The following is a 26280-nucleotide window of genomic DNA, read 5'->3' as shown; positions in this document are numbered from 1 at the left end:
TAGTAGTCAGAGCTTTTTTATTTTTTGCGACATATAGCCAACAGTAGAGCGTCATGTGACCAGCTAATCAAGTAAATTGGTATTATTAGGATTAAACATGATTATGCATGCACGTGCCTATATATATATGCTTGGCAAACAGTACACGCTGATGCATCATTGCTGAGATTTTGCACTAAAATAATATTATTTTAAAAAATTCATGGTAGACACCTTGCATTATTGGTTCTTGCGGAAAGGTTATTTTATTTATTTTGCACTACACTCGTGCACAAAGTGACTTGGCAGTTCGACACATCACAGGGAGCGACGACGTATACATGATGATTGCGGCTAGCTCGTCCTCCTTGCCGACTCATCACTCATGCTTGTGCTTGCTTTCTAGGCATCGTCGTCTTCCATGGCAGGTTGCCCGATCGACAGCCATGCAGGGGCGCACCCTGCAGATTAAAATTTGAGAGAGCAAATTGAAGCATGTTCGTTCCAGAACGTGTAAGATTCAGAAACTGATAGATGGCAGTAGCTCGCTCACATGGGACGGGGAAGCTGAAGCACAGCGACGGCCGCCGCCGCCGCTTGCTGGGAGCCGGCTGCTGCTGCCGCGGCTCCTCCCGCCCGTCGGCCACGAGGAGGTAGAAGTGGCCCATCACCCCCGTGCGCCGCCGCTCGCCGGTGTAGTTGGACACCATGGTCAGCGCCTCGCCGTCGCGCACCCTCACGGCGCCCGGCTCCGGGTAGCACGCCGACATGCCCACGACGTACCCCGCCTCGTTGCCGGCCTCGTGCCCGGAGCCGTACGTCGGGGTCGACCAGCACAGCAGCCGCCCGTCCTGACCGTGTAGAGAAGTTCCGATGCCACCTGCGTGCTGGTGCCCGACGGCGTAGACGACGTCGCCTCCCCGCGGCAACACCTCTTTGGCCACCTTCACGTCGACGCAATCGTTTCTCGCTCGGCTTTCTGAGCTGCATTCCTCGACCGTGTACTCCAGCTGCAAAACCAAACAGGATTCACTCACATAAAATGCTTCTATCGTTCATATATTTTGTATATTTATAGATATGTATATATATATGTATAAGTACCATGCAATCAGGCTTGGATTTCCCCTGGAGCAGCGCCTCATCGGCGACGTCGAGAATGTAGATCCTCACCGGCACGACGGCGGCGTCGCTCCAGTCGACCCACATCACGGTGTACCGCAGGAACAGCTCCCGGGGCTCGCCGTCGACGAAGCCGTCCTCCACCCTGCACCGCGTCTGGTCGTAGCAGCAGCGCGTGCCGCCGGCGTACCCCGCGCCGATGCGGCGCCCGTCCTCGTCCACCGTCACGTTGTAGAGGTCGCACCTGCACTCGGTGCACCCGGGCCGGTCGGCCGCGCCGCGCGTGTCGATGGCGTGCACGTTGAGCGCCCACCTCTCCTCCCCGTACCCCTCCGGCGGCGGGTCGCCCCCGACCTCGACGCCGTAGGGGTCGGGCACCCACGTCGCGGTGTGCCGGGTCTCGGCGCCCAGCCCGAAGTACTGCCCCAGCGTGTCCCGGCACACGCCGGAGTTGGTCCGCATCAGGAAGCCCTCCCCGCCCCTCGCCGCGGGGTAGTACGGCACCACGAGCCAGTGGTGGAGGTAGGTCTCGTAGAGCGGCACGGGGGAGCCGCGTGCGTCGACGACCTCGCCGTTGAAGCTCTTGAGCGCGAGGTGGCCGCGCGGGAAGGCCACGTCCATGTACCACTTGTTGGAGACGGCGCCCGGGCGCAGGGAGAAGGGCGGGGACAGGAACGTCCTGGACTTCAGCCGGTGGCCGTGGCCTCTCGCGCTGTCGTCGAGGGCTGCCGCCGCCGCCGTCGCGGACGCGAACGCGACGAGCAGCGCAAGGAACAAGGGAGACATCTTCGCCTCGTCACCGCCACCACGGCGAGGTGAAGTCACCGCCGCGTCTTATATAGGGCCGCTAGCGCCACTCGGCGAGCTAGCTACCCCGGTCAGCCGCGCGGTGCCGGTGCCGCCGCGTCGCCCCCTACGCAATCTGCGGCTACGAGCTGCTGGGCCCCTTCGGGTTCTGCTCCCTCGATCGGATGCAAGCAGGGTTGTTCCGCGCACCCACCCACCCACATGCATTGCATTACTCCCCAGTGCCAAGGGCATACGATTGCGCCTTTCGCCATGGATGATTCTTGAGAGACTGCCACGGAAGGACGAATTGAATAGCCTGCCGTCCTTTGTTTGCGTTTCAGTTCCGTTGTGTCCTGTGACTCGGATCACGTTTAATTCGCCGCCCTGCCTTGAGTTCGAGCAGTTGGTGGACATTGTGGAGGAGCCTCAGCGTTTGAAGCTACCACTGGCTGTTTTGAAAAAAAAAATTCTTTTGGAAGAATTTATCTAGGCACGTACCTTTCACTATGCATATAAAAAATACGATATATCTAGATATATATTAAAAACTATATATTTACTTATAATTTGGCATGGAGCATGTACTTGCATAATAGATTTTAATTTGATAGTTAATTATATAAGTGAGATCTAGATTTTTCTTTCAAGTTGAAAAAAAAAGCTGCAAAAGCATTTGGAAGACGAAAAACATATATGCTGTCGTTATAGTCACAAGGAAGAAGCCGGGATTCAGCAGATTCAGCAACCCTGGGGTAGGTAGTATACATTAAAAAAGAGAAGAAAAATAATCCTTCCTTGCATTGGCCGTAACGAAAGAAAGAAAAAAAGAAGGAACCCATGCATGACCAATCTGACCACAAGCAGAAAAACCAAAAAAAAATAAATAGTGACACTGGGTTATGAACTCAGAACTCGCAGCCATTCTGACCACAACTTGCAGAAGCTATTAAAATTTTAGGAATAGAAAATAAAAAAGAACTGTTAGCAGTTGCGAATTTCCTGGAGCTTTGTTCTATGAATGCATATTTACAATTTTTTTTGTTCATGCATAAGAATCTTGATACCCTAAACATTCTCCAATTTGCTTTTCAAGACACGATGTATCTCAAAATCATTACTAGAAGGTAAAATAGGTATTTTGGTCCTTCAACTTTATCCCATAGGTCAACTTCATCCTTAAACTATCATATCAGCTAATCTAGTTTCTCAACTTTTCTTTTCAATCAAATTCGTCCTTATACTAAGTGCAGCTCTCCAAATTGGTACGAAACTAATACAAAAGGTTATTTTTGCCCTTGGCTCCTTCCCCTCAATTTCATAGAAACGTTAACCCACACTACCCTACTCAAAGTGCTAGAATTTAAAATTAGATTGTCTAATTTGAATACTAGAATCCAAGTTCTAAAAACTGGTGGCTCAAGTTACTCCATTGACTGGGGAATTACAGGTCCAAGTAGATTATGCAGTGATACGTCGGTGGAAATTGAGGAGGGGAGGAAGAAGCCAAGGGTAAAATGAATATTTCGCATTATTCTCATGCTAATATGGAGAGCATCATGATAAGGATGAGTTTAATCTAAAATAAAAGTTAAAGGACTAGATTGACTAATTTGAAAGTTGAGAGATAAACTTGATCCTAGAATAAAGTTGAGGGACGCAAATGGCTATTTTGCCTTACTAGAACGTGCAGTATGATACGCGAACTGAGGCATATGCGCTGCGCTGATCCATGATGAGGGCACTTAAGGAAAAATCTGCGGCAAATAAACAAGATGTTGCAGAGGCCATCTACTGAACTTTCGGCATAATGAACCATGAATTCCAAGTCTACGACCACACTCTTGTGCAGTTGAGCCATATATGCTTCATCATCTTCAGTAAGCTAGCCAACGTTGGTAAGCTTTCTAGTTGAGGAAGACACATCAACTAGAGCTCAAATATAATCCAGATGGTAGCAAAAAAAAATATCGTTAGTAACCTGAAAAATAATGGTAGGATGCTGACCTGTGGCACCTGCGGTTGGTTTGTCCTTCTTAGTGCACTGTCATGGGAGCGATTTTTTTCCCATCAGTCGAGTTTTATTATTTTATCTTCAGCAAGCTTGAACACTGCAGCCTGACAGGCGCCGTGTGTTTCAGTGGATTTTGGTACGTCCTCGATGTCCTTTCACCATTGTTCAGTAGATAAGTAAGCAGAAAGAACTACCATAGCTTATCATGTCAGAATATTTTCTCAGAACGAATATCGCTTCAAGCCTGGTATAAGCATACAATGGATAAGATCTTAAGTGATGAATGTGTGCTTCTGTTTATTGAAAACTAAACTAGCTTTGCAACCACCATCAAGAACTCACCTTCAAGGAAGAAGACACTTCTTTAATTGTAAGCCTTGTTTGATCCATGGTGCCGCCACGTAATAATGTGATGAGGTGTCATGGCAAATTGAGGTGTGACTTTGCATGTATAGCTCGATGGAGAAGTACTGGCCCCCACTTGGTCATGAGGGTATTTTTGCCATTTTAGTGTTGATTGTATTTGTGTGGTTTCTTTTGAATATGGAGGGTTAGGCATGCAAGTAATTCAACAAATGAATTACTTTAGGTTTGGCCATTAAAAAATCAGCATACGATCTTCTAATTTGTTTCTTGCATGACTGTGTCACACAAATTCAAGACTTGCATATGAACTCTAACTCTCAGTAGATGAGGTCTCGTCGTCCTCCTCTCGGGTGCCACTGCCCCAAGATTATGGCCTCACCCAGCAACCCAACTATAGGCGACGGTGACCCGACGGTGAGCGGTGGCCGTTGGGGAGCTGCCGGGATTGAATTTGAATCGAAGGTGCCAAGGTGGTGGGGCTCCTTGTTGATTACGCGTCGTCGAACTCAGAGAGAGTTTGCTTTTGGACTTTGGCTGCAATCTCCTTGTCGATCTTTGCCATCCTCACAGCTACGATGAGTGAATACTATACGCTAATCGTCTCATGAAAATATTGTAGACCAGAAAAAATGGCAAAATAACTGTTTTCATCCCTCAACTATAGACTGAGTTTCCGTTTCGTTCATGAACTGCTAAAATTATTTTTTTTAGCTCAATTTTGTCACTCGTCCTACATGACACGCCACATCAGCTCCAACACACTATGCTGGACTGAAAAATTTTATGTGGACTTTGAAATTTTATTTACTTAGCACGTGAGCACCAAGAAACGGCGTTGCATATTAAACATATCTTTTGAGCACTTCTCATTGCTCTGCGTTTTCCTCCCAAGATGTTTTCGGACACTCAAACAATTAAGACTTAATACTATTCCCCTAGAGGTTCCAACACTTTTCAAAAATGGTAACGTTCTAATCAGCATAAAATAAGACAACATGGCATGCTGGAGGTGATGTGGCACGACACTGTGACATGCCACATAGGACGGGGGATGACAACAAATAAACCTAAATGAAAAGTTGGAAGATTAAAATGACTATTTTAATAATTTTGGGACGAAACTGAGCCTCGACCAGTAGTCGACGGAAGAAATCGTCTGCTCCATCAAGAAAAATCGTTTAACGCATGCAGATGATGCTTCCCACACACACCCGCCATGTCTTTGTAGCAAGCATTCATTGCGAGGGCTTGCCGAGCTAGGCCGCTTTCATGGATCCCAAGGATGAAGTGATGGTCGACCTGAGATGGTGCGCTCGTCAGCGCAGGCAGCAACGTGGCGCTGGCGGCCCCTATATAAGGTGCGGCGCGCGGGGGCTTCACACTGTGCCCCTCCGCTTCCTGTTCTCGTCGTCCTCCTCGCCTCGCTTCATCACCTGCAGTGTAGTGGAGGATCTTAGCTTGGTATGTATATATATATATATATGCTTCGTCTTCCTCCTCTCCTCTCCCCCGTGTCATGTGATCCTGTTGCCTCCATGAACGGTGAACGTCAGCTCTTTGTGGCAGGTGGTGCTGACGAGTTGAAGATGCCCCCGTTGTTCCTTGTGCTGCTCATCGCGTTCGCGTCCGCGACGACGACGGCGCCGCTTCCGACGGCACGAGCCCTCGTCGACAACGCGAGAGGCTATGTCTACAACGGCCACCTGCTCAAGTCGAAGACGTTCCTGTCCCCGCCCTTCTCCCTGCGCCCCGGCTCCGTCTCCAACAAGTGGTACATGGACGTGGCCTTTCCGCGCGGCCACCTCGCGCTCAAGAGCTTCAACGGCGAGGTCGTGGACGCGCGCGGCGCCCCCGTGCCGCTCCACGAGACCTACCTCCACCACTGGCTCGTGGAGCCCTACTACGCCACGCGGGGGGGCGGCGGGCAGACGCTCCCGCGGGCCAACTCCGGCGTGTGCAAGGGCTCGCTGGGGCAGTACTTCGGGCTGGGGTCCGAGACCCGGCGCACCTTGACGTGGGTGCCCGACCCGTACGGCATCGAGATCGGCGGCGGCGACGCGCCGGAGGGGTACGAGGAGCGGTGGTCTCTGAACGTGCACGCCATCGACACGCGCGGCGCGGTGGACAAGCCCGGGTGCACCGAGTGCCGGTGCGACCTCTACAACGTGACGGTCGACGAGCGCGGCCACCGCATCGCCGAGGGCTACGCCGGCGGCCTGCACTGCTGCTACGACCAGACGCGGTGCAGGGTGGAGGACGGCTTCGCCGCCGGCGGCGAGCCGCGGGAGCTGTTCCTGCGGTACACCGTGATGTGGGTCGACTGGAGCGACGCCGCCGTCGTGCCGGTGAGGATCTACATACTCGACGTCACTGATACGGCGCTGCTCGACGGGAAACCCGAGCCTGATTGCAAGGTACATACATATATACATATATGTAAATAGATCTGCTCGCTGGATCTCAAGCATTTGCTGATGTAGTTTGTCAGGTTTGTGACCGGTGAAGCCTGTTCGTTTGAATGTGCAGGTGGAGTATACAGTCGAGGCATGCAGCTCTGAAAACCGAGCGAAAAACGATTGCGTCGACATGAAGGTGACCAAAGAAGCGTTGCCCCGTGGAGGCGACATCGTCTTCGCCGTCGGGCACCAGCACTCAGGTGGCATCGGCACTTCTCTGCACGGCCAGGTATCTAAACCTATATCTCCATATATATACCAGTTCTTTGCAAACTGAAAAAAGATTCTTAATATAAATCTAAAAAGATACGCAGCTCTTCCGCATGTTCGATAAAGAAAAAAATTTGAAAGAGACGCAGTAGTAGCAGCAGCATAACTGATGAACTGCACTGGATCGATTTGATTAACCGCAGGACGGCCGGCTGCTGTGCTCGTCGACCCCGATCTACGGCGACGGGGAGGAGGCCGGCAACGAGGCGGGCTACATCGTCGGCATGTCGACGTGCTACCCGGAGCCGGGCACCGTCAGGATCCGTGACGGCGAGGCGCTGACCGTGGTGTCCAACTACACCGGCGAGCGGCGGCGCACGGGGGTGATGGGCCACTTCTACCTCCTCGTGGCCGACGACGACGAGCAGCAGCAGGCGGCTCCCAACAAGCAACCGCCGTCACTGTGCTTCAGCTTCCCGACCTCGTGTGAGCTGCAGCTTATCCCGCGTTCTGGAGATTGCTCGTTCTCCATGTTCAACTTGAGGACGAATCTGCATGGGTTCTTCGTAACATCTACTCATCTAGTTCATCGTGTCCAAAATTGCAGGGTGCGTTCCGGCATGGATGATGGGCAACCTGCAGTGAAAATTAAGATTCAGAAAGCTAGCCCTGGTACTGCTAGTACCTGTGTGTGTTGTGGTTGTGTGTGGACTATGTGTGGAGTGGACGGGCCGTCGCCTCCCTGTGTGCCAGTCTCACTCTTGCGCGGTCGGTGCCGGGTTCGCCGGCCGGCGAGGGCATGGTATGCATGTCGACGGCGGCCTGCTGGCACCTCGTAGCTACCACGAGTGTAGGGCATAAATAAGATGAATGATTTGAAATTCGAGTTATTTTTCGTTCATTTTTCTATTTTTCCTCCGATCGTCTCCATTGGCAGTCTGTTACGAAAATTGAGAAACGTGGTGTTGCTGAACCGGATGGATACTGTAAGCGACAGAAGCAGCAGCACGCCTTGAGGACCTGCCACTCTTAAACACCACCTTTTGCTCTTTCTGATGAATCTCAAGGGTAGAACGAACCAAAAACCAAAAGGAAAGGAAAAATAAAAATTTTGCACATTGCAGGGGAATATCACTACAAGACGGAGGAGGAAGAGCTGGACAAAGAGAACAAGGAAAAATAAAATAGGAGGCACAAGAAAAATGAAGAAAAACGAAAAAGGAGGGAGGGATAAAAACAAAACCATGTGCTTAATTTGAAAGGTAAATAAATACGCTCCGTAGCTTTAAGTCAATTAATTACATACGCTTAACTTGAAAGGCAATTAATTATGTTTCACAATAAAAAAAACATTTCAAGCTAATCCCAATCAACTGTATCTCGTCACTTTCTCTAGAGTTGCCATGCCATACATGAGCTGACCGTCACGTAATTCCAAACAATAGATGTGTGGTGCACTACCTGCTGCTGATATCCATGCTCGGACAGCTCGGCCACAACACAGCACACATGCCACGGCACCTGGCAATAGTACAACACGAGACAACACACACACAATAACAGCGACTATCTATCTACAGAGGATCATTTATTTGCATTCCCGTGTAAAATCAGAAACCTTACAGGTAACTCAGGCGTTCTACACTCGAGTAACTCACACGGCTGGATACTTCATACTGTGATGTGATGTAGAGGACGGAATATTAAAATATTCCTTTATCTAAAAAAACTCACACGGCTCTCCGAGAAGAACAAGAAGGAAGGAACCAACACGAGACAAAACCCTAAGACCAACAGAAGAAATCGCATGTGAATACCTACAGTGGTGCTCTGCTGAACATGCTGTCCTCCTTTCTTGCCGGCACAACAGCACAAATGAACCCTAATGTACAGTTACCAGGGGCAGGCAGGCTAACAATATATTACAAGAGGGGCAGTCATCTCCCGGACATGAGGTTCACCAGGCCTTCGTTCTCCTGGACCGCATTCATGTCCCACAACTCGCTCGTGGATGACAGCGTCATCAGCGCGACGACGATGGACCTCATTGTGGGCCTTGACTTGGGGTCTTCCTGCGTGCACGCCCTTGCCAGCATTGTCAACTGCGCAAGGCGAACCATGCGTTAGCCTCACGTTTCGCGAAACATAACAAAGATGGTAGACGTAATTCTGCAGCAGCATTATACTGCTCAGTCTGTGGGTTGGCTCTAACCTTGAGAATGGAGTCCATGGGGTAATCCTCGCCTAGAGCCGGATCAATCAGTCTCTGGAGGCCTTCCTTTGGATTGGTTGTGTTGAGAGCTTCTTCAAACTGCGGTTTTTTCAGAATGGTTTGTGATTCATGAGTCATCATTCATCAAGCAGGAAATCCTTGAACTACAGCAAAGCATCCAAAGCCTGTACTAGCTTGGGAAGCAATAATGTTACCAGTATGCTTGCAATGGGAAAAGAAAAGGCAACCAATTTCTGTTGCCAAAATATCTACAAACACATGACGAATTGACAACAAAGGAGAAATGCAAGATTAAAAGAATCCGTCATTTATAAACATGCAACTCAGATATAGCAGACGATGAGGTCAAAACAATTGCTCAGAACTGAATGTGTTAAAACTATGAGTAACAACTATCCTCGTGGTAATGAAGCACAAGAGCAGAAAGCATTTTTCTTTCCTGGATAAACTGGACAGGACTTCTGGCATTTATAAAATGAGAATGGCAGCCAAAACAATACGAGAAGCAGAACGTAAGAAGAGTTGATTTAGCAGGACAATTACCAGATAAACCAAACCCTTTGAATCGCTACCAGACTCAGTTGATCTGACAATAGCTTCTTTGGCCGAAATAAGTTCATAAAGAACAACGCCAAAGGCATACACATCGACCTTAGGAGATACATCACCATATCGAGCATATCTGCAAACATCATAATTCATAGAAGTCAATATTTATCACAAATGGTGGAATTCTACAGGTTTGCAAAAATATGCAGTGGCATATAAATGTTCAGGGCACGTACTCTGGAGGCATGTAACCAAATGTACCAACAATTCCACGTGTGGGCAGTGATGTATTACCAACTTCTGTAAGTTTTGTTAAACCAAAATCTGCAACCTGGGTCATAGGTATCATTATTACATGAATGATGGGAAAACAGCTAAAAGAAAATCCATGAACTATTCAAACCTTTGCACGGTAGTTTTTGTCTATCAAGATGTTTGCTGACTTGATATCCCGATGTATATATACTGGGACAGTATGTTCATGAATGTACTCAAGACCTCTTGCTGAATCTAAGGCAATTTGAATCCTGGCAGCCCAAGACAGAGGCTCATAACCTATATGAACGTGTATGGTGGTTAATTTACAGGAAGCATCAGAATGGGCACAGATAACCAATCTAAGAGGCGACACATAACACATTACCAGATCCACGCAAATGCTGGCTTAAGTTCCCATTCTCGATATACTCATAGACAAGGAACAAAGAACTCTCAGTGCAATAACCAATCAAACGCACCTGTTTGAAGAAAAAAAATTATCATGGCAGAAAAAGGAAAAATATATGGGTTAATCTGAATGGAGATAGCAGTGAAATAACATGATTGTTCCCACCTACAGAAATTTGATACTACTTTGGTAAGACTGGAATACAATAAATAAAAAAAGCCAGACCCATATATTTCCTCAACTTTGATTTAAGTGATGTGTAATATATTGATGTGCACAACCTTCCTGTACAAGGGTGATGCCATCCTTTGCCAATAAGTAAATAACACAGAATCTCATCATAAGTGAAATTGAGACTCGTGGCACTCATCATAACCAGAGCAATTGGAATTTGAAGGAGAGTATTGCAATTCAGGCAATATAAGCAAGTATACAAGTAACAAAAAATTACACTCAAAGTATGTTGCTGTGCACTATTTGAAGTTGAAACTTCCCCCAAAAAGTTTCTTCAAACAGCAATTTCTCCAAACATAAATGAATGATGATTCGTTATTTTATTGTTATAATTAAATGAAAACATATAGGAAACCTAAGAGAAAAAAATCTAATATATAACATGCCACCTCAGCAAACAATAATAATAATAACAAAAAAGAGGAATCACTAACCAGATTCAGATGATGAACATGTGTCAAAACCTTTAACTCAGCAAGGAACTCATTAGTAGCCTGCATATCCATTTTCTTTATGGCAGCTTTCTGGAGACACCCAAAGTAAAACATTACAAATGATGAACAGATTGTAACATTTGCATGATAACAACGCATTGCTGTTTGCATGTGCAAACCCCCATAGGAAGGTGATGTTTGCGAGTTCGTGAAATGCACTTTAATATGTTTACTATCGATGCAACTGTGAAAAGTTTAAACTAACCTCGCCTCTGAGCTCAGCATAATAGACTGCACCAAAACCACCCTGCCCAATTTTATTACTCATGCTAAATCCCTCTGTGGCATTGAAAAGTTCTTCATACGAGAACTCTACTGATTTGTCAACAGTAATTCCTGGCACTCCTGAGGCACTATCAGCTTGACTGCTTGACAGTGCAACTTTATCCATGGATGCAGTAGCAGCTGGAGAAAAATAAATACTAGTAGTTTAGAAATTTGTGGAAGCTCCATTCCATTGTTATTGTCAATATGAAGTACTGTAAAATGAAAAAGGAAACTAAGGGGAAAGAGGAAACAGTATTTAAGGATGACTAACTGTCTGTGTGCTCAAAAGTACACTTATGGGTACCTCAAACATACCAAAGACCTTTTGGCACATAGGTCATAAACACTATTTACCCAACAAGATTTTCAGGTTTCTATACACACAATAAAATAGCTTCACAGGGTAATCATCTGAGCATCAAAAGGATCAGAACCTCAATGCACCAAAAGCAACATTTATGGTTATAGGTTTCCGATATGACAAAAGGATAAATATTGACTTGCAACTATGCAATCGGGCTTACAAATGATTTTCCAGGGAAGATGTTTAAAGAATAACTTTGTGTTGCAGGGTAAATATGTACAAAGAGAAGCAAACAATGTCATTACCAAGTTGGGTAGAATCTTCAGATGATGGAAGAAGGGCAGCCTTTTTCGCCTTTCTTCGCCTATAGAACATGACGTATAAAAAGATACCCAGTAGCAGTGCAGAAACACCACCAACAACTCCTCCAACTATAGGTCCTACAGAACCTCCTTTTCCTGTCCCGGGTGGATGAGAGTGACAATGTGTAAAAAATCACAGTTTCTTCTCAAAAGGATAACTGACATCCATTTTTTTCTTGCAAAAACCTTAAGGCAGAAGCATAATTAGCTTGCAAAAAGAGGATGAGGCTGCCTGTACTGCACAAAATGAGGATGCTTATCAGCATGAGTGCACAAGAATTAATAACATTCAAGTAAATATTATACAGGACAATATGGCAGGCAGCACCACTTACCCTGGTGATGATAAAGGATGGTAACTTCCATTGGCATCTGGAGAACCAAAAGACACTAGTTAAGTAACTTTGCATGCATCGAAGCCATGAACCAACACATGGAATCAGTAACATCAACCCATTTAGAAATGTCACCAGTGTCATAAGGAATTCAGCCAGTTCTTCGTCTGACCGCAACACAATCAAAGGAACTACAACTAGAAATATTGGCTAATGCAAGTGGCCCTTCGTTCAGAAGCAAACCCACATCGATTCCATGGACCTTATCAAACAGCAGACAACATACTATGCAGAGAACACCTCCATTCCTTGCTACCAGCCTAGATTAGCATACAATTGGGCACAGAAACCCCATTTCCTACAGTAACTACCCCCAAAAGTCCTCCATTTGAGGCAAATCCAAGCTGAAATTGAACTGAATTGTCCACAATTCGCATCACACAACAGCAGCTACAAATGCTCACCTTTGACGGGGATGAAAACGAGCCCGCTTGTGTTGGTGGCCATGCCGGGGTTATACTGCCTAAGCAGGTCCATCTGCGCCGGCGAGGAGAAGCTGTAGTTGGCGGCGACGGAGGCGAGCGTCTGGCCGTCCCTGAGCGGGTAGGTGAGGAAGAGCCCGTAGGCCGTGGAGATCCCCGGGTCCCCGCAGGAGCAGTTGACGGTGACGTTCACCCTGACGCCGGTGTCGGGGATGTTGTTGGCGGGGTAAGAGTTGGTGCTGGCGAGCCAGCCGGGGGTGGTGAGGTTGCTGAAGTGGCCGGCGATGCTCTCGTAGGTCTCGCCGCTGCGGACCAGGTAGGGGAAGGAGCCGGCGAGGTAGGTGGCGGAGGGCGCGCCGGGGAGCGAGTGGCAGCCGCAGGGGAAGGAGACGTTGACGCTGGCGTCGGCGGGGATGAAGTCCAGGTTGGGGTACTGCGGGTTGTAGGGCGCCAGCGAGCGGTAGTCGATGCTGAAGAGCTGGGCGATGTAGGTGAGGTTCTGGTTCCGGGCGATGAGGAAGGAGGCGAGCGCGAGGTCGCAGCCGGAGCGGCAGCCGCCCCCCGCCGCCGACGCCGCCGCGGCGAGGAGGAGGAGGGCGCGCGCGAGGAGGGCGGGCAGCGCCATGGGGACGGCGAGGCGGAGGCGGAGGAGGAGGAGGATGGGGGGATACCCTAGCCTAGCCGCGGCGGTTAGCCATTAGAGGAGGCCGGCGGGGGGGGGGGGGGAGTTGGGCTGGGGGAAGCAGCCAGCAGAGCAGGCGGCGACGACGACGAGCGCGACAACGCGGCGGGAGTTTGACCCGCGGGCAGGCGTGGGCCACCCCGCTCCCATGCCCTCGGCGGTGGGCTATTCGTGACACTGTCCGGTGGGGCCGGCAGGACTAGCGCCAATAACTTGCAGACACGTGGCTGGACGCTGGTGGGGCCCTCCACGTGGGAGGTCGTTCCGGGGAGGGCCGCGGCGAAGGTCGGAAGGTGTCAGAACGGAGACGGGGCCAGCAACGGCGGCGGTCAAAGGGAGCTGCCGCAACAATTCGCCAGGTCGGCCGCGGGACGGGAATGTCCGGTTCACGGCGTGATTAGGGAAGACACTTGAGATCCGGGCTGCTTCTGCCAGTGCATTAGTGAGTGAAGCATCTAATAATGGAATCACGCTCATTTCTTTATGGGCTCTTGCAGTCTTGACCTTGTTCTCTTCTCACGAAGTAGGGCAAGGGATGAGCTCACGAGCATGCACTCTTTTTTCTTTTTATTTTTACTTCCTGTTAAACTATGATCCTAAAAACCTGGGCCTCCTTTTTAGACAAGTACAGTCATGGCCTCTATTTTTGGCATGTATAGCCCTGGCCTGGAAGAAGAAACAACGGCCGTTGAGACCTAGGTGTTCCAAAAAGCCAAAAGGTCACAATCCTTCGGACATCAGCAATAATGTCCTAGACTACTAGTTTTTTTTTGTTTTGTTTTTTTTTTAAAAGAAGACTACTAGTGCTATACTGCCACGGAGGAAGCATCAAGGGACAGAGACATAGGCAGAAACAGTGTTTATTTCATTCTGTAGGACAAGCCTTTGGCCAACTATTACTACATCAAAACATTTTTTTCCGGCACAAATATGACATCACTAGATTAGTATCAAAAAGACTCCCCTGTAATAGCAATTTTTGTATCACATAAACTAAATACCAATAGAGTAACTATTGATCAAAGTTATAACCTAATAAAACAAAATATACCCATGCTGGTCCCAAGAAATGTTATCAACAACAAGGTTGCTTGACTAAGTTATTTGTACAGAAATGTTTCGTCATACAACATGTGAATTTGTACTATTGCAAGAGGAATTATTGATCGAGAGGAGTGACGTGTACTCTAACATGGTATGGCAGACGACCGTGTGTGACGCCACAACGTCACTTTCCGCCTAATGCTTGACCATCATCCCGGTCCCGGGGTTAATTAACTGGGGTTGTAATAAGGCAGCACGGTGTAGACGGTCTGCACGACGGTGAGCACGAGCAGGAAGACGGCGGCGGCGGCGGACATGCTGGTCCAGGGGTTGCTGAAGTAGTCGTGCACCAGCACGGCGCGGTGCCGGTTCCAGCTGCGGCCGCAGTGCTCCCGCACGTCGCGGAACAGGTCGGCGTAGCAGTTCTCCACGAACTCCGGCGGCGGGCACAGCTCCCCCAGGTGCGCGTAGAACGTCGCCGTCTCCTCGTCCCCCTTCACAAACACGCCCGCCCGCTGCAGGACCTCCACGTCGCGCCGCGCGTCCACCACCGACGCCATCAGCAGCACGTAGCTCACCAGCCGCTGCAGCTCCCACCGGCCCCGGCTCTGCTCGTACGCCAGCAGGTTCGCGAAGATGGCGTGGTTCGTGTAGCTCTCCACCGCCGGGATCTCCAGCACGCCGCCGCGCCGGTCGAAGGTCACGTCCACGAGGCTCCGGGGGGACTTCTTGGCGCGGAACGTCACGCCAGCGTCCTTCAGCTCCGACGCCGACGGGAGCTGCCACGGGATGCGCTCGTCCATCGGCTTCGACATCCACTCCTCGAACGCCTCGTCCTCGGACTTGCCGGCGCCGGCGGGGCCGCCGGCGCCGCTCCCGGGCCGGTCCTCCGGCGGCAGGAACCAGTGGTAGTACAGGTGCAGCAGGTGGTGGATCTCGCCGTCGGGGGGCCGCGCGGTCTCCGCGTCCTGGGCGGCACCCATGTCGACGGTGAGGTACTTGACGAGGACGTTGGTGACCAAGTGGCCCCGGCCGAGTCCGCCGGTGGCGATGTCGTAGAAGCGCTCGAGGACGAAGAAGGGGAGCTGGTTCTCGAGGAGGAAGAGGTCGTTGTATACGTTCTGCATCGCCCACGACGCGTCGATGAGCGCGTCGTCGGCCTTCTCCTCGCCCTTGAGGAAGAACTCCACCACGAAGCAGCCGTCCAGGAGGAGCATCTCGGCGAACTCGGCGGGCGGCAGCGGCACGGGCTCCGCGTACCGCCGCCGCGCGCGGGGCTCCATGGCGCGCGCGGCGCGGGCGTACGCAGCCAGCGTCGCGCCACCGCCGCGGGCCAGGAGGTCGCGGAGGTACCGCCACTTGTGCGCCTCCATGGCGTCGAGGTGGCGGCCGGCGCCGCGGTGGAAGGGCCCCAGGGACACCATCTGCGGCTCGTAGAGGTGGCGGTTGCGGTCGCGCATGGGCCCGGCCACGCGGAAGATGGTGAAGGGCTCGCTCTCGTGGGGCCGCCCGGGGAGCGCAGCCAGGCGGCGCTCCATGCGCGATGCCATCTCGTCGGCCTCCGCGTCGTCGCCCACCTCCTCCTCGTCCTCGACGGCGCTGCTCTCGTCCAGCCGGCGCTGCATGGATGCGGACATCTCATCCCCTTTCACATCATCGCTGTCGTTCTCCTCGGCGTGCGCGCTGGCCCCGCCAGTGCGGCGACTCCCGTCGGCGTCCATGCCATTCCCCACGACGGTGCTGCTCTCATCTCCGGCGGCAACGCCGTGCTCGTCCGGCGTGGCTGCGACAGCCGGAGCCTGGCCATTGGGATCCAGTAGGGGCTCCATTAGAGGAGAGTCCATGACCATGACCAAAGGATGGGCCATCGGAGATGAGCGCGTGACGGGGTTAAAGACAAGCAGGGCAAGAAGCCAAGAATCGTGGGAAAGACCGGAGCCACCTTGTTAGACTATTGGAAACACCGGTGGAAACTCCAGCGTCTTCGATAGGCTACGCCATGGAAAAATCTCTGGACAATGGAGTAGCAACTAGGCTACATGCCATGGAAAAATCTCTGGCCAATGGTGGACTAGAAACGATAGCATCTATGACCAAAAAACGGCTTGGACGGAGAAGGCGTGCGCATGGAACAAACCTGGGCGCAAGGGCATTGAAATGTCCAACAGCTTTTTGGGAACATCCCTTTGCCTTGGTCGCTAAGGAAATCAGAATGGTCCGGCACTTGATAAACTTACATGAAAACAGAAGCATCTTGCTTGTCATTTGTCAACACTCCAGCTGAACAATTCTGGGACAAGTAACTAAAATTCCAACTCCAACTCCAATTACAACTGTAGGTAGCTGAACAATTCTCAGTATGACCTTACAAGGACTTACGTTCAGAAGTAACTCAAATGGTCAAGTTTTGTATGGGTGAGGCCACACGTCGATGATACGACCTTTAAGAGGAGCAAAAACAATGGGGAAATATGCAAACTTCAGTTCATCCAACCGCTATAGCACGTATCATGTATGTATGAGGGGAAAACTGCCTTGCTGGATTGCGTCAATACCAAAAATAGCTGTGTTCAGCTAGCAGATTCTGGGCAATTGGAGAATGAAGAAGACTTCTTGAGAGATGGCTGGACATTGTGGTGGCCAGAATTTCTACTCCTGGTCACCTTGGGGGCCAACATGGGCGGGATACTTTGCAGAAACATCGGCCCAGGTGCTTTGGCCTTCTGTCAGTTGCTTCACCACGGATGCGACCTCGTTGATGTCCACCCGGATCTGTTCCTTACTGTCCCTCTCCCGGATAGTCACGTTTGTTGTGGAATCAACTGTTACAGCAAATGGAACACCAATCTCATCCGTCCTCGCATACCTCCTCCCAATGGATATAGCTGCCAGAAATCAGACCAAAAAACAAAAGCTTACATGTTTGTGCATCCTACGATATCATGTAATACTAATATGTTCCAAATAAAGGCCATCATCCATCATGGTAGCATCACATAGAAATAATAGTGACAGTATTTAAGACACTATCATACGTACCAGTAGTGTCAATAATGTGTGATATACCAGCAGTTGTTAATGCTTTAGCAATCACTTTGGCAGCATCATCAAATTCTTGGTTCTTCACCAGGGGGAACACAGTGCACTTGATAGGAGCCACTAGAGGAGGGAACCGGAAGACATTAAGCTGTTCTTCTTCTGATTTGCTTGGCCTTGTGTAAAATGAATGCTCGAACAGACAGTAGATGATCCTGCCTATGCCAAATGATGGCTCAATGACCGAAGGGGTGAAGACTCGCTGATGTTCCAGCTTCTTCTCCATGCTGATTGACACCATCTTCTTGGTAATCACTACATCTTTTCCAAGTGTGCAAACTTTAAAGCTTGTCTCCCCCTTGGTTTCTAGGGCAGCTTTCATCTCTAAAGCTTCCTTCTCACTCATAGCCTGTCACCAGCAAATAAAGTAGCCAATCAGGGAGGGGAGACATTAGAAAGCTAGCAGCAACATATAAAAAGACAAGGACAAGATCTGTTACCTCCAATGCTTCAAGGACCATCTTTTGGCTGCCCTTAAAAGCAAGCCCCAGGTCTTTCTTTGAGGGAACTATGACAAGTTTCTGCAATAATGAACATCAGCAAACATATAAGCACAGGTAAATGCCAGAAATAACAAGTATAAAGATACAAAGTCTATATATATAATATGGCATTCAAAACGGTAGTTTCCATGTGCTTTGATGGGCAAGAAAAGACATCACAGATGTAAATCATGAAAAACAAGATGTAGCTACAGAGGAAAACTGGAGAACTGGATATGATATCTCACCTCAACCTCTCTAGGCTTGGAAAACTTTTCATGAGCAACAAGTGGGACACAACTTTTCTCCTGTGAGACAGCAAGCAGCCAAGCATGTCAGCATTAGTAGCACACTTGCATACTAAACAGTGGACGCTGATACAAAATTCATTTAGCAAGGGTAGTTTAAAGATGAAATGAGCATCTCCAGTTCCAACAGCAACAGATAAGGACTACAATTAGTTTCCGAAGATGTATCTGGGGTGTGAAAGAGATGCAGTAAGCTTACAGAGTGTGCTCGCAAATCATATGCAGATCTATCAGCAATACCCACGCACTCTATCCACCCATAGGAGCACTCTATTTCAGCATCCCAACAGTCAGCGGCATAATGGGCCATCTCGTTAGGTAGATGCTGCCTGAAGCGCAGCCGACCCTTATCAATTCCCAAGCGTGTCAGGAAAAGATAGACCCTTCCAATGAAGTAACCAAGTGTCTCATTATTAACAGTTCCCTGTTAAGAATAATAGAGTGAAAAATTAGAAATAGTATCAAGCATATGAACAACATATATAAACAAAAGAACGAAAGAAAAGAGACTAAATTGGCAAGAAAAAATTGCCAGAAAATACAAACCTTTGAAACTGCGTCCCCAAGCTTCATTAACTTGGCTGACTCCCCTGAGAGTTGCAGCTCTCTTGGAAACATCAAGAACTCCAAATCAGAAACATCAACAAACTTTTGATGTGATTTATCCTCTGGGTCCACAAAATGCTCAATCTCTGCCAATGTGAATTCACGCACTCGGAGAAGTCCTTGTCGTGGCGAGATCTGATTTTCAGGTTCTAAACATAGTGAGTAGACAAAAAAAAAAGGAACATCTAGCTGATTACAAAGCCAATAACTGCTCTTCAGATGTGTCACCAACTCTACAGTAAGTAACAAATGTACTGTGAAACTATAGAAAGCACTAATTCCACCCAGCATATCTATAAAAACAAATTAGTTCAGAATCTAGATTGATCATGTAACTAAAAACCAATTTAAGAACAAAGTTTATGCACTGAACAATCATATCTAAATCACAAAGAGTAACCGAAGCACGCCACAATTGCTGGCGAATTGGACATAAGATAGAAATGACTAGTACTCCCTCCGTTCCAAAATGTAGGCCGTTTTAGCAAATCTAGATGCATAATTTTTGCTATGTATCTAGACACAATGTTTATCTAGGTGCATAGCAAAAGCTATGTATCTAGATTTGCCAAAACGACCTACATTTTGGAACAGAGGGAGTACTAAACATTTATTAAAAAGGAATGTCAAACAAAATGGGACAAAGAACACAAACCTCATTTCTAAAAGCCTGCCCAATTTGAGCTGCTGCAAAGGGAAGCTTTTGGCCATTGTAGTAGTACAGGTCCTTGAAGTTTACAAAAATGCCCTGGGCAGTCTCTGGTCGCATATACCTATGTTCCCACACAAAATTGATCCTTTTTAGTCAATGAACACAAAAAAAAAAGATAAGTACAGCAGGAATGGTGATCTCCTTACCCCACACTAAGACCAGTAGGCCCAATAGATGTCTGGAACATAAGATTGAATGGGTAGGGATCAGAAAGCGGGTTCTTTGTATCAGGGGCAACAATGCCATATTCCTTAATCTTTGCACCAAGCTCCTCTGCTGAGAGGTCATCCAAGATGGCAAGAACACGCTTAAATTCATCAGCCTTCTCTTGGGGCAAGGTAAGGTCTTTCTCAAGCTTCTCCTTGCAAAAATCTTTCAACAAGTGGTCAGCACGGTAGCATGTGCCCGTCTTCTCATCTTTAACCATGAGGTCAGTAAACTTCTCAACATGGCCTGATGCCTTCAGGACGATCTCAGGCGTGACACAGGGGCAGTCAACTTCCAACATGTTCTCTTCCAGAACAAAGTGCTGGAAATAAATTAAGAATTGAGATGATTAAATCCTTAGCAAAACAATGGCAGAAGATAATAATATCATCAACTAACTCACTCGGTGGATTATTCCAATATGAAATATATAAAATAGCTAAATATAGGCAGCTTCCACTAAAAACTAGGAAATCGCATCCAAGGGTAAACCTTTAGTCATAACTATGAGGCTACAAAATTGTAGTTTTCCATAGAACATTTTACAATTCGTACTTAGTAACTGACATGAGAAAAGTTTTGATACAATTAGGTCACCAATGCATACACAATTGAAATGGGACTAATGCAACACTTCTGTCCTAATAGAAATCGTTGCCATCCAGATTTTTATACAAATTCCAGAGGTAATAGAACATTATACACATAATCAATACAAAAGTAACCATTTTTTCCACACCTGAAGGCCGCACATACCATAATCCTTGATGCAGAGCAACTACACTAAGTAGGTAAGATGAAACTACAGAAAAATCAGAGCATTTGGAGATAGATCGCGGGAGTCACCTGGCGCCAGAAGGAAAGTACATTGGCCTTGACGCGGCACCCAGGCGGCCCGTAGTCGTAGAGCCCCGCCACCCCGCGGTAGATCTTGAACGAGGGTATGTAGAACAGCTTCCGCTCCAGCGTGTTCACCACGGCCTGCCGCAGCTCCTCCCTCGCGGCGCCGCCCGCGCCCGCCCCGACGGCCTGCTGCAGCCGGCGCGCGGCGGCGCCTGCCTCGACCTTGAGCGCCTTCAGCGCCTCGACCGCCGCGTCCACATCGGCCTTGGACGCGCCGCCGCCGGCCTTGAGCGCGCGCACGGCCTCGGCCTGCGCGTCCACGGCGGCCTGGCGCTCCGCGAGCGCGCGCCGCAGCGCGTCCTCCGACGTCGCGGCCATGGAGGTGGCGACGGCGGCGGTGTGGTGTCGGCGGCGCGCGGCGGCGGCGGCTAGGGTTGCGGTGGGCGGGGTTCTGGGTTTAGGGATGGAGCGGGGGAGTGAGGAGAAGATGAGCTGGGGGCGGAATCGCATAAAGACCATTGAAGGATGCGGCCGGGGCGACGAAAGCGAAGGGCACAAAGATTGGAGGGAGTGTGCATTTGAACCCTTGTGTTTTCTGTTATTGCAAAAAACGTTTGTAAGCATCCAAATCCCATCCTAAAATTTTAGTAGGTTCGAATGAGAGGTGAATTTTACCGGCCATCTTTAAACTTGTCAAAGGTCCTTATTTAGATAAAAAAAACTCCCAAATTACATATATATTTGACTTTAGACTTGTTCCAAGTTTTTTTCTAAATCAGTCTGACTGCCTATCCAGCATAATATCATCGCGTTGCATCTGTCACCTTTAAACTTATCCCAGATCCTTAATTAGAGCTACTAACTCTCAAATTACATACATGTCAGATCCGGGGCTACGGGAGTGTGTACATAACGTAGTTTAAACAGGCTTAAGAGATAAAATCCGTCTTATCTCTTATTTATCTCATTTATCTCTTATTTATCCCGTATGAATAGGAGATAAAGCTAGTCGGTACAGAAGTAATCTACTCGAGTTGTATTTGGTTACGATTCCTTATCTAATATTGGACTAGGATTCTTGTAACCCTGACCTCCCGGATATACAGGGGGGGGCAGGGACCCATTCAAAACAGCAACATTAACACCCAAGAGAATACAAACCATCATATAGGACATAGGGTATTACGCACCTCGCGGCCCGAACCTGTCTAAATCTTGTGTTCCTTGTATCTTCGAGTTCCTGATCTTGGCATCTCCTCACCTAAACTTACCACCTTGGGTATACCCCTCGGTGGGCAGCCGGTAAAATACTGACAATATATATAGGACTTACGATCTGTTCCCCGTGCTTTATAGGGCAAACAGGTTCAAATCACCATATCTAGCATGATATTGTGGCATCCACATGGCTTAAAGGTGAGTTATATAGCCATTAATATGTTTTTTTAATAATCGAGTCATGCAATCCATATTGTACTTGTATAAAATATAGTGCTAAAAGGTATAGTAAATTTGTATTATTAACCTTCAGTTTTACTGTTGTCTTATTTGAAGTTTCTAAAACTTGTTTCTCCTATATTTAGATATTTCATTTGAGTTCCTTGCATCCTAATATGTATCCAGAATCTTGTTTGAAACTTCACGATTTATAACTTCTAAACTCATTTTGGGGGTGCATATGAAACAATGCCAGGGCCCATGAGGCCCGGGGTGTGATCTAGTCCGCCTCGAATGTGGGCTTGTTGGACGCCGTGGATTTGCTCCGGAAGGTCGTCCGCCACGCGGGGATTAAAAAAGGTTCTTTTTAACTTTCTGAACTTTAGGACGAATTCATATTTTATCTCTGGACAATGAAATCGTCCGTCTGGACTTCTCAGACCAGCAATATCGAATATATGACCTTCTGGTTGGTTTCTCTCAGTGGTTTTTCTCCTTTTCTTTTATATTTATTTTGGATGAATTTTTAGAAAATAATAGTAAATTAAAAACAAATCATAAAATGAAAAATCCAATTTTGTTGTACTCCGCATAAGTAGATCTATACATTGAACATATGATATGATATAATTTAGTAAGAAAGTTTTGTTATACTTTTATACATATATACTTTTTTGTAATTAATTTATATCTACAGTTTACATGGTCCAATTATGGTAAACTTTTTATGGTGGGTTAATCATTATATTCTTGAGCTTTATTAAAATTTTCATGCTCATTGGATCATGTATGCTTGAGCAACTAAATTCCATAGAGACTCTTCAGTTGCTCTAGCACATGTGACCCAATGAGCACGAATTTTTACTACAGCTCAAGCATATAATAACTAGGCCATCATAAAAATTTCACCGTAATTGGACCACAGAAATTATAGCTATGAATTAATTACAGAAAAGTATATATCTAAAAGTATAGAAAACTTTTTTACTAAATTATATCATATCATATGTTAACTGCATATACTAAATTATATTATATCATATGTTAACTGCATAGATATACTCATGTGGAGTCCAACAAAATTGGATTTCTATATTATGATTTTTTTTATTTGCTATAATTTTTCAAAGATTCAACCAAAATAAATATAAAAGAAAAAGAGAAAAACCACTTACAGAAACCAGCCATGGAGGTCATATGTTCGGTATCGCGAGTCCAGAAGTTCATACGGATGGTTTCATAGTCTAAAGAGGAAATACGGATTAGTTCCAAAGTTCAAGGAGGTAAAAATGACTTTTTCTGAATAAAAACGGACGCAAACGCAAGTACTAGTGTGCAAATGGATGGGAGATGTCATCCGTCAGCCTTCTCATCTCTACTGCTAAGACCCCTTTGGCACAGCTTCTTGGAAAGTTTTAAAAAAACTTCATATGAAGTTGTCCCAAAAGGGGTATTTTCCCAACAGCTTCATCCATGAAGCATCTGGTGAAGGTATTTCCGCCTTACACTGAGGAGGAGAAGTTGGAAATTGTAACTTTGTCCAGCTTCTCCCGCATTCCATTCACCAAACAACTTTGAAAACAACTTCAACTTCACTGGAAAACTGCTTCAGGAGCCGATTTAGGGAAAAGCTGAAGCTATGCTAAACGGGATCTAAAAAGACTCTAAGCACGACGTAAGCTTCGGTTGGTATGTCATCAGGCGATCAGCCCACTAATGCATCTTCATTCAACCGCTAACCTTCATGGTTCGTTCTAGCCATTTCGTCCAGCCGCTATGCTCCGTGTGTCGTCCAATCTGTCCATCGTCACCACCTTGCTGCGCATTCCGTCGCTCGCCCCTGGACTTTGAATTTGAAAACCCGTAAACCTCCATCGTTCTTGTTCTCCGACCGCCGCCGTCGCAATCACCTACTGCCCCCAGACTGCACTATTACCAGCGCCGATTGCCCGTCATCGTCACGAGCACCAACCGCCCCCTCTTGCATCGCCCCCTGCTCGACTCGACCCCGTACCTCCCCTGCAAGCGATGACCAGCGCCGCCACCCTGATGTCCAAGAACAGAGCACCGCTACCTCCTTTTCCAGCAAGATTCCGGACACCATGGTGAGTCCCTGCCGTAAGTAAGGTATAAAATGGATTCAAATCATCGTCCTCTTTCTTTTCCCCTAAATCACAAGCCATCTCATGCCCTAAATCGCTGGGAATTTGAGCAGCAGTGCCGCCGGCCACCATGGGAGTCAGTTGCTCAAGTTTTTGCGATCTAACCTAGAAAACGGTTTAGTTCTGCTGTTTTTCTTGTGTCTTGCGAAATCTGCAGAAAACATCCTAGATCTATTAGATCTTTTCAGTCCAGCCCTAGCCCCGCTCTTTAACTGATCTAACCCCATCTTTTGGTCCTTTTGCGAGCTCATTTTTCTGAGTCTTGGGACAGTTCCCCGCTAGCCCCTGAGATCTACATTTAATCGCGATCAGGTTCCTGTAACCTTATTTCTTTCATATGTTTTAGGTTTGTATCCATTCATTCTTGGCGTGTTAGTTTTTTAGCGTAAGCTTTAGTTTAGTAGCATTGCTGTATCATAGCTTCTATTTTTAAATTTAAATATAGATTTAATTTAATTAATACTCTCTCATCTAATTTCTGCTGTCCTCCCGCCTGGTGCAATCCCGTGCTAATCCCATTTCTTCCCGCCATTAGCGATGTAGACTGTCAGTTTCATGTTGCTTTGCACCCACGACAAGCAATCGCGCTACATTCCCCCTGCTCGCATCTCATTGCAATGAGATCCCGCACGTCCCAGACTCTCCCAAACCGTCATGCGATGATTGCACTAGGCTGCATCGTCGCAATCGCCTACCGATCCAGACTGCGCCGACTGCCTGTCATCGTCATCGCGAGCGCCGACCGCCGCAAGCTGCGCCTTCGCCTACACCGACTGCTGCAGGCTTTGCCGTCATGAGCGCCATCTGCACCAATTCGTGATCGCGATCTCTCAGTCTCCCTGGTGCCGACACATCGTCCACCTCTCCTAGTCTGCCGAAGCGATCTCCACTTCTCATGGATCTCCACTTCTCATGGCGCTGATGCATGGTTCTTCCTTTTGGGCTCCATATATGTCTTGTACACACCATGTGTTTGATGAGATGCATAAGTGAAATATAGTAGCTAAGTTGTGTACAAAGAGGTATTAACACTATAGTCTGAAGGTAAATGTGTATTTATTTATTTTGGGGTTTTATTTTAATTAAAAATGATGGATATATATAGCTTAATCTAACATTTGGTTGCTTAAGAAAGGCAGGAGGAATGGGTAATTTCTTTATTGATGTGTACATTGGCTATGGCGGGAAGTGCACTCGGTTTTCAACATATTTGGTACCTGTGACACAACTCGGATTTTCTTATTGACATGTACATGGATATTTAATCTAACTTTGTTGGAAGTGTGGTAGATGTGCTAATTATACATCATATATTTCTAATCATTTTTTTTGTTATGATTTTCTAAATTTTACTCCGCAATTTATTTTTAATATTTCAGGATATCTATTTTTGCGCTGGAGTAGAATTTTTTTTCCGCCCGTAGCACCGCACCGGCATCAAACTAGTCCAATCCGATTCCATGGTTCTTGCTCCTCCTTCTTACCTTCCGTGTCCGTTGCTTCTTTTTTTTTTAAAAAAAAAGATAAAAAAAGAGCCTTCCGCCTCCGTTGCTTCCGCAAATACAAGCAACTCTGAATCGGAGATACCAATCTGAATTACCAAGAACAGAGCCTCCGATTCCATGGTTCTTCCCTTCCGCCTCCTTTGCTTCCCGGGTGGGTGTGCAATTCGTCGCCTGTCCACACCATGATCCATCACCATATATGTTCGCACTACAATGAACGTCTATTGGAGACTAGGTTAGCACATTGATGGACGATGTCGCCACAAAGGTCACAATGCGTAACGACTGAATAAAACTAGCTGCGAATACATAAGCGACTCTGAATTGGAGATACCG

General features: G+C 47.6%; 5 protein-coding genes across 5 annotated transcripts; 1 reads left to right on the top strand and 4 right to left on the bottom strand.

Moving 5' to 3' along the window:
• Positions 1-303: 303 nt before the first annotated feature.
• On the bottom strand, positions 304-1887 carry LOC112898371. The gene is made up of 3 exons (XM_025966699.1): positions 1084-1887; positions 533-989; positions 304-440 (listed from the first exon to the last, which is right to left on the bottom strand). The coding sequence occupies exons 1-3, from the start codon at positions 1885-1887 to the stop codon at positions 382-384; spliced, it is 1320 nt and encodes a 439-aa protein (XP_025822484.1). The 3' UTR covers positions 304-381.
• Positions 1888-5802: 3915 nt separating this feature from the next.
• On the top strand, positions 5803-7578 carry LOC112898370. Its single transcript, XM_025966698.1, has 4 exons — positions 5803-6681; positions 6794-6952; positions 7137-7419; positions 7541-7578. Exons 1-4 carry the CDS (start codon positions 5803-5805, stop codon positions 7576-7578), a joined length of 1359 nt encoding a protein of 452 aa, XP_025822483.1.
• A 912-nt stretch (positions 7579-8490) lies between these two features.
• Positions 8491-13555, bottom strand: LOC112896292 (chitin elicitor receptor kinase 1). The gene is made up of 11 exons (XM_025964224.1): positions 12843-13555; positions 12379-12415; positions 11987-12138; positions 11316-11515; positions 11051-11140; positions 10359-10452; positions 10119-10270; positions 9952-10046; positions 9710-9848; positions 9146-9244; positions 8491-9035 (listed from the first exon to the last, which is right to left on the bottom strand). Exons 1-11 carry the CDS (start codon positions 13483-13485, stop codon positions 8871-8873), a joined length of 1866 nt encoding a protein of 621 aa, XP_025820009.1. The 5' UTR covers positions 13486-13555; the 3' UTR covers positions 8491-8870.
• Positions 13556-14599: 1044 nt separating this feature from the next.
• On the bottom strand, positions 14600-16654 carry LOC112896293 (UPF0481 protein At3g47200-like). The gene has a single exon (XM_025964225.1). The coding sequence runs from the start codon at positions 16452-16454 to the stop codon at positions 14817-14819; it is 1638 nt and encodes a 545-aa protein (XP_025820010.1). The 5' UTR covers positions 16455-16654; the 3' UTR covers positions 14600-14816.
• Positions 16655-16867: 213 nt separating this feature from the next.
• LOC112896291 (glycine--tRNA ligase, mitochondrial 1-like) lies at positions 16868-21369 on the bottom strand. The gene is made up of 9 exons (XM_025964223.1): positions 20844-21369; positions 19937-20319; positions 19734-19851; positions 19019-19213; positions 18672-18896; positions 18413-18472; positions 18123-18203; positions 17626-18031; positions 16868-17471 (listed from the first exon to the last, which is right to left on the bottom strand). Exons 1-9 carry the CDS (start codon positions 21357-21359, stop codon positions 17236-17238), a joined length of 2220 nt encoding a protein of 739 aa, XP_025820008.1. The 5' UTR covers positions 21360-21369; the 3' UTR covers positions 16868-17235.
• Positions 21370-26280: the final 4911 nt, after the last annotated feature.

This window comes from Panicum hallii, chromosome 6, assembly GCF_002211085.1.
Source record: "Panicum hallii strain FIL2 chromosome 6, PHallii_v3.1, whole genome shotgun sequence".
NCBI classification, from domain to species: Eukaryota; Viridiplantae; Streptophyta; class Magnoliopsida; order Poales; family Poaceae; genus Panicum; species Panicum hallii.
Note: the sequence above shows the minus strand (reverse complement) of the source record. Positions and strands in the feature narration are given on the sequence as shown.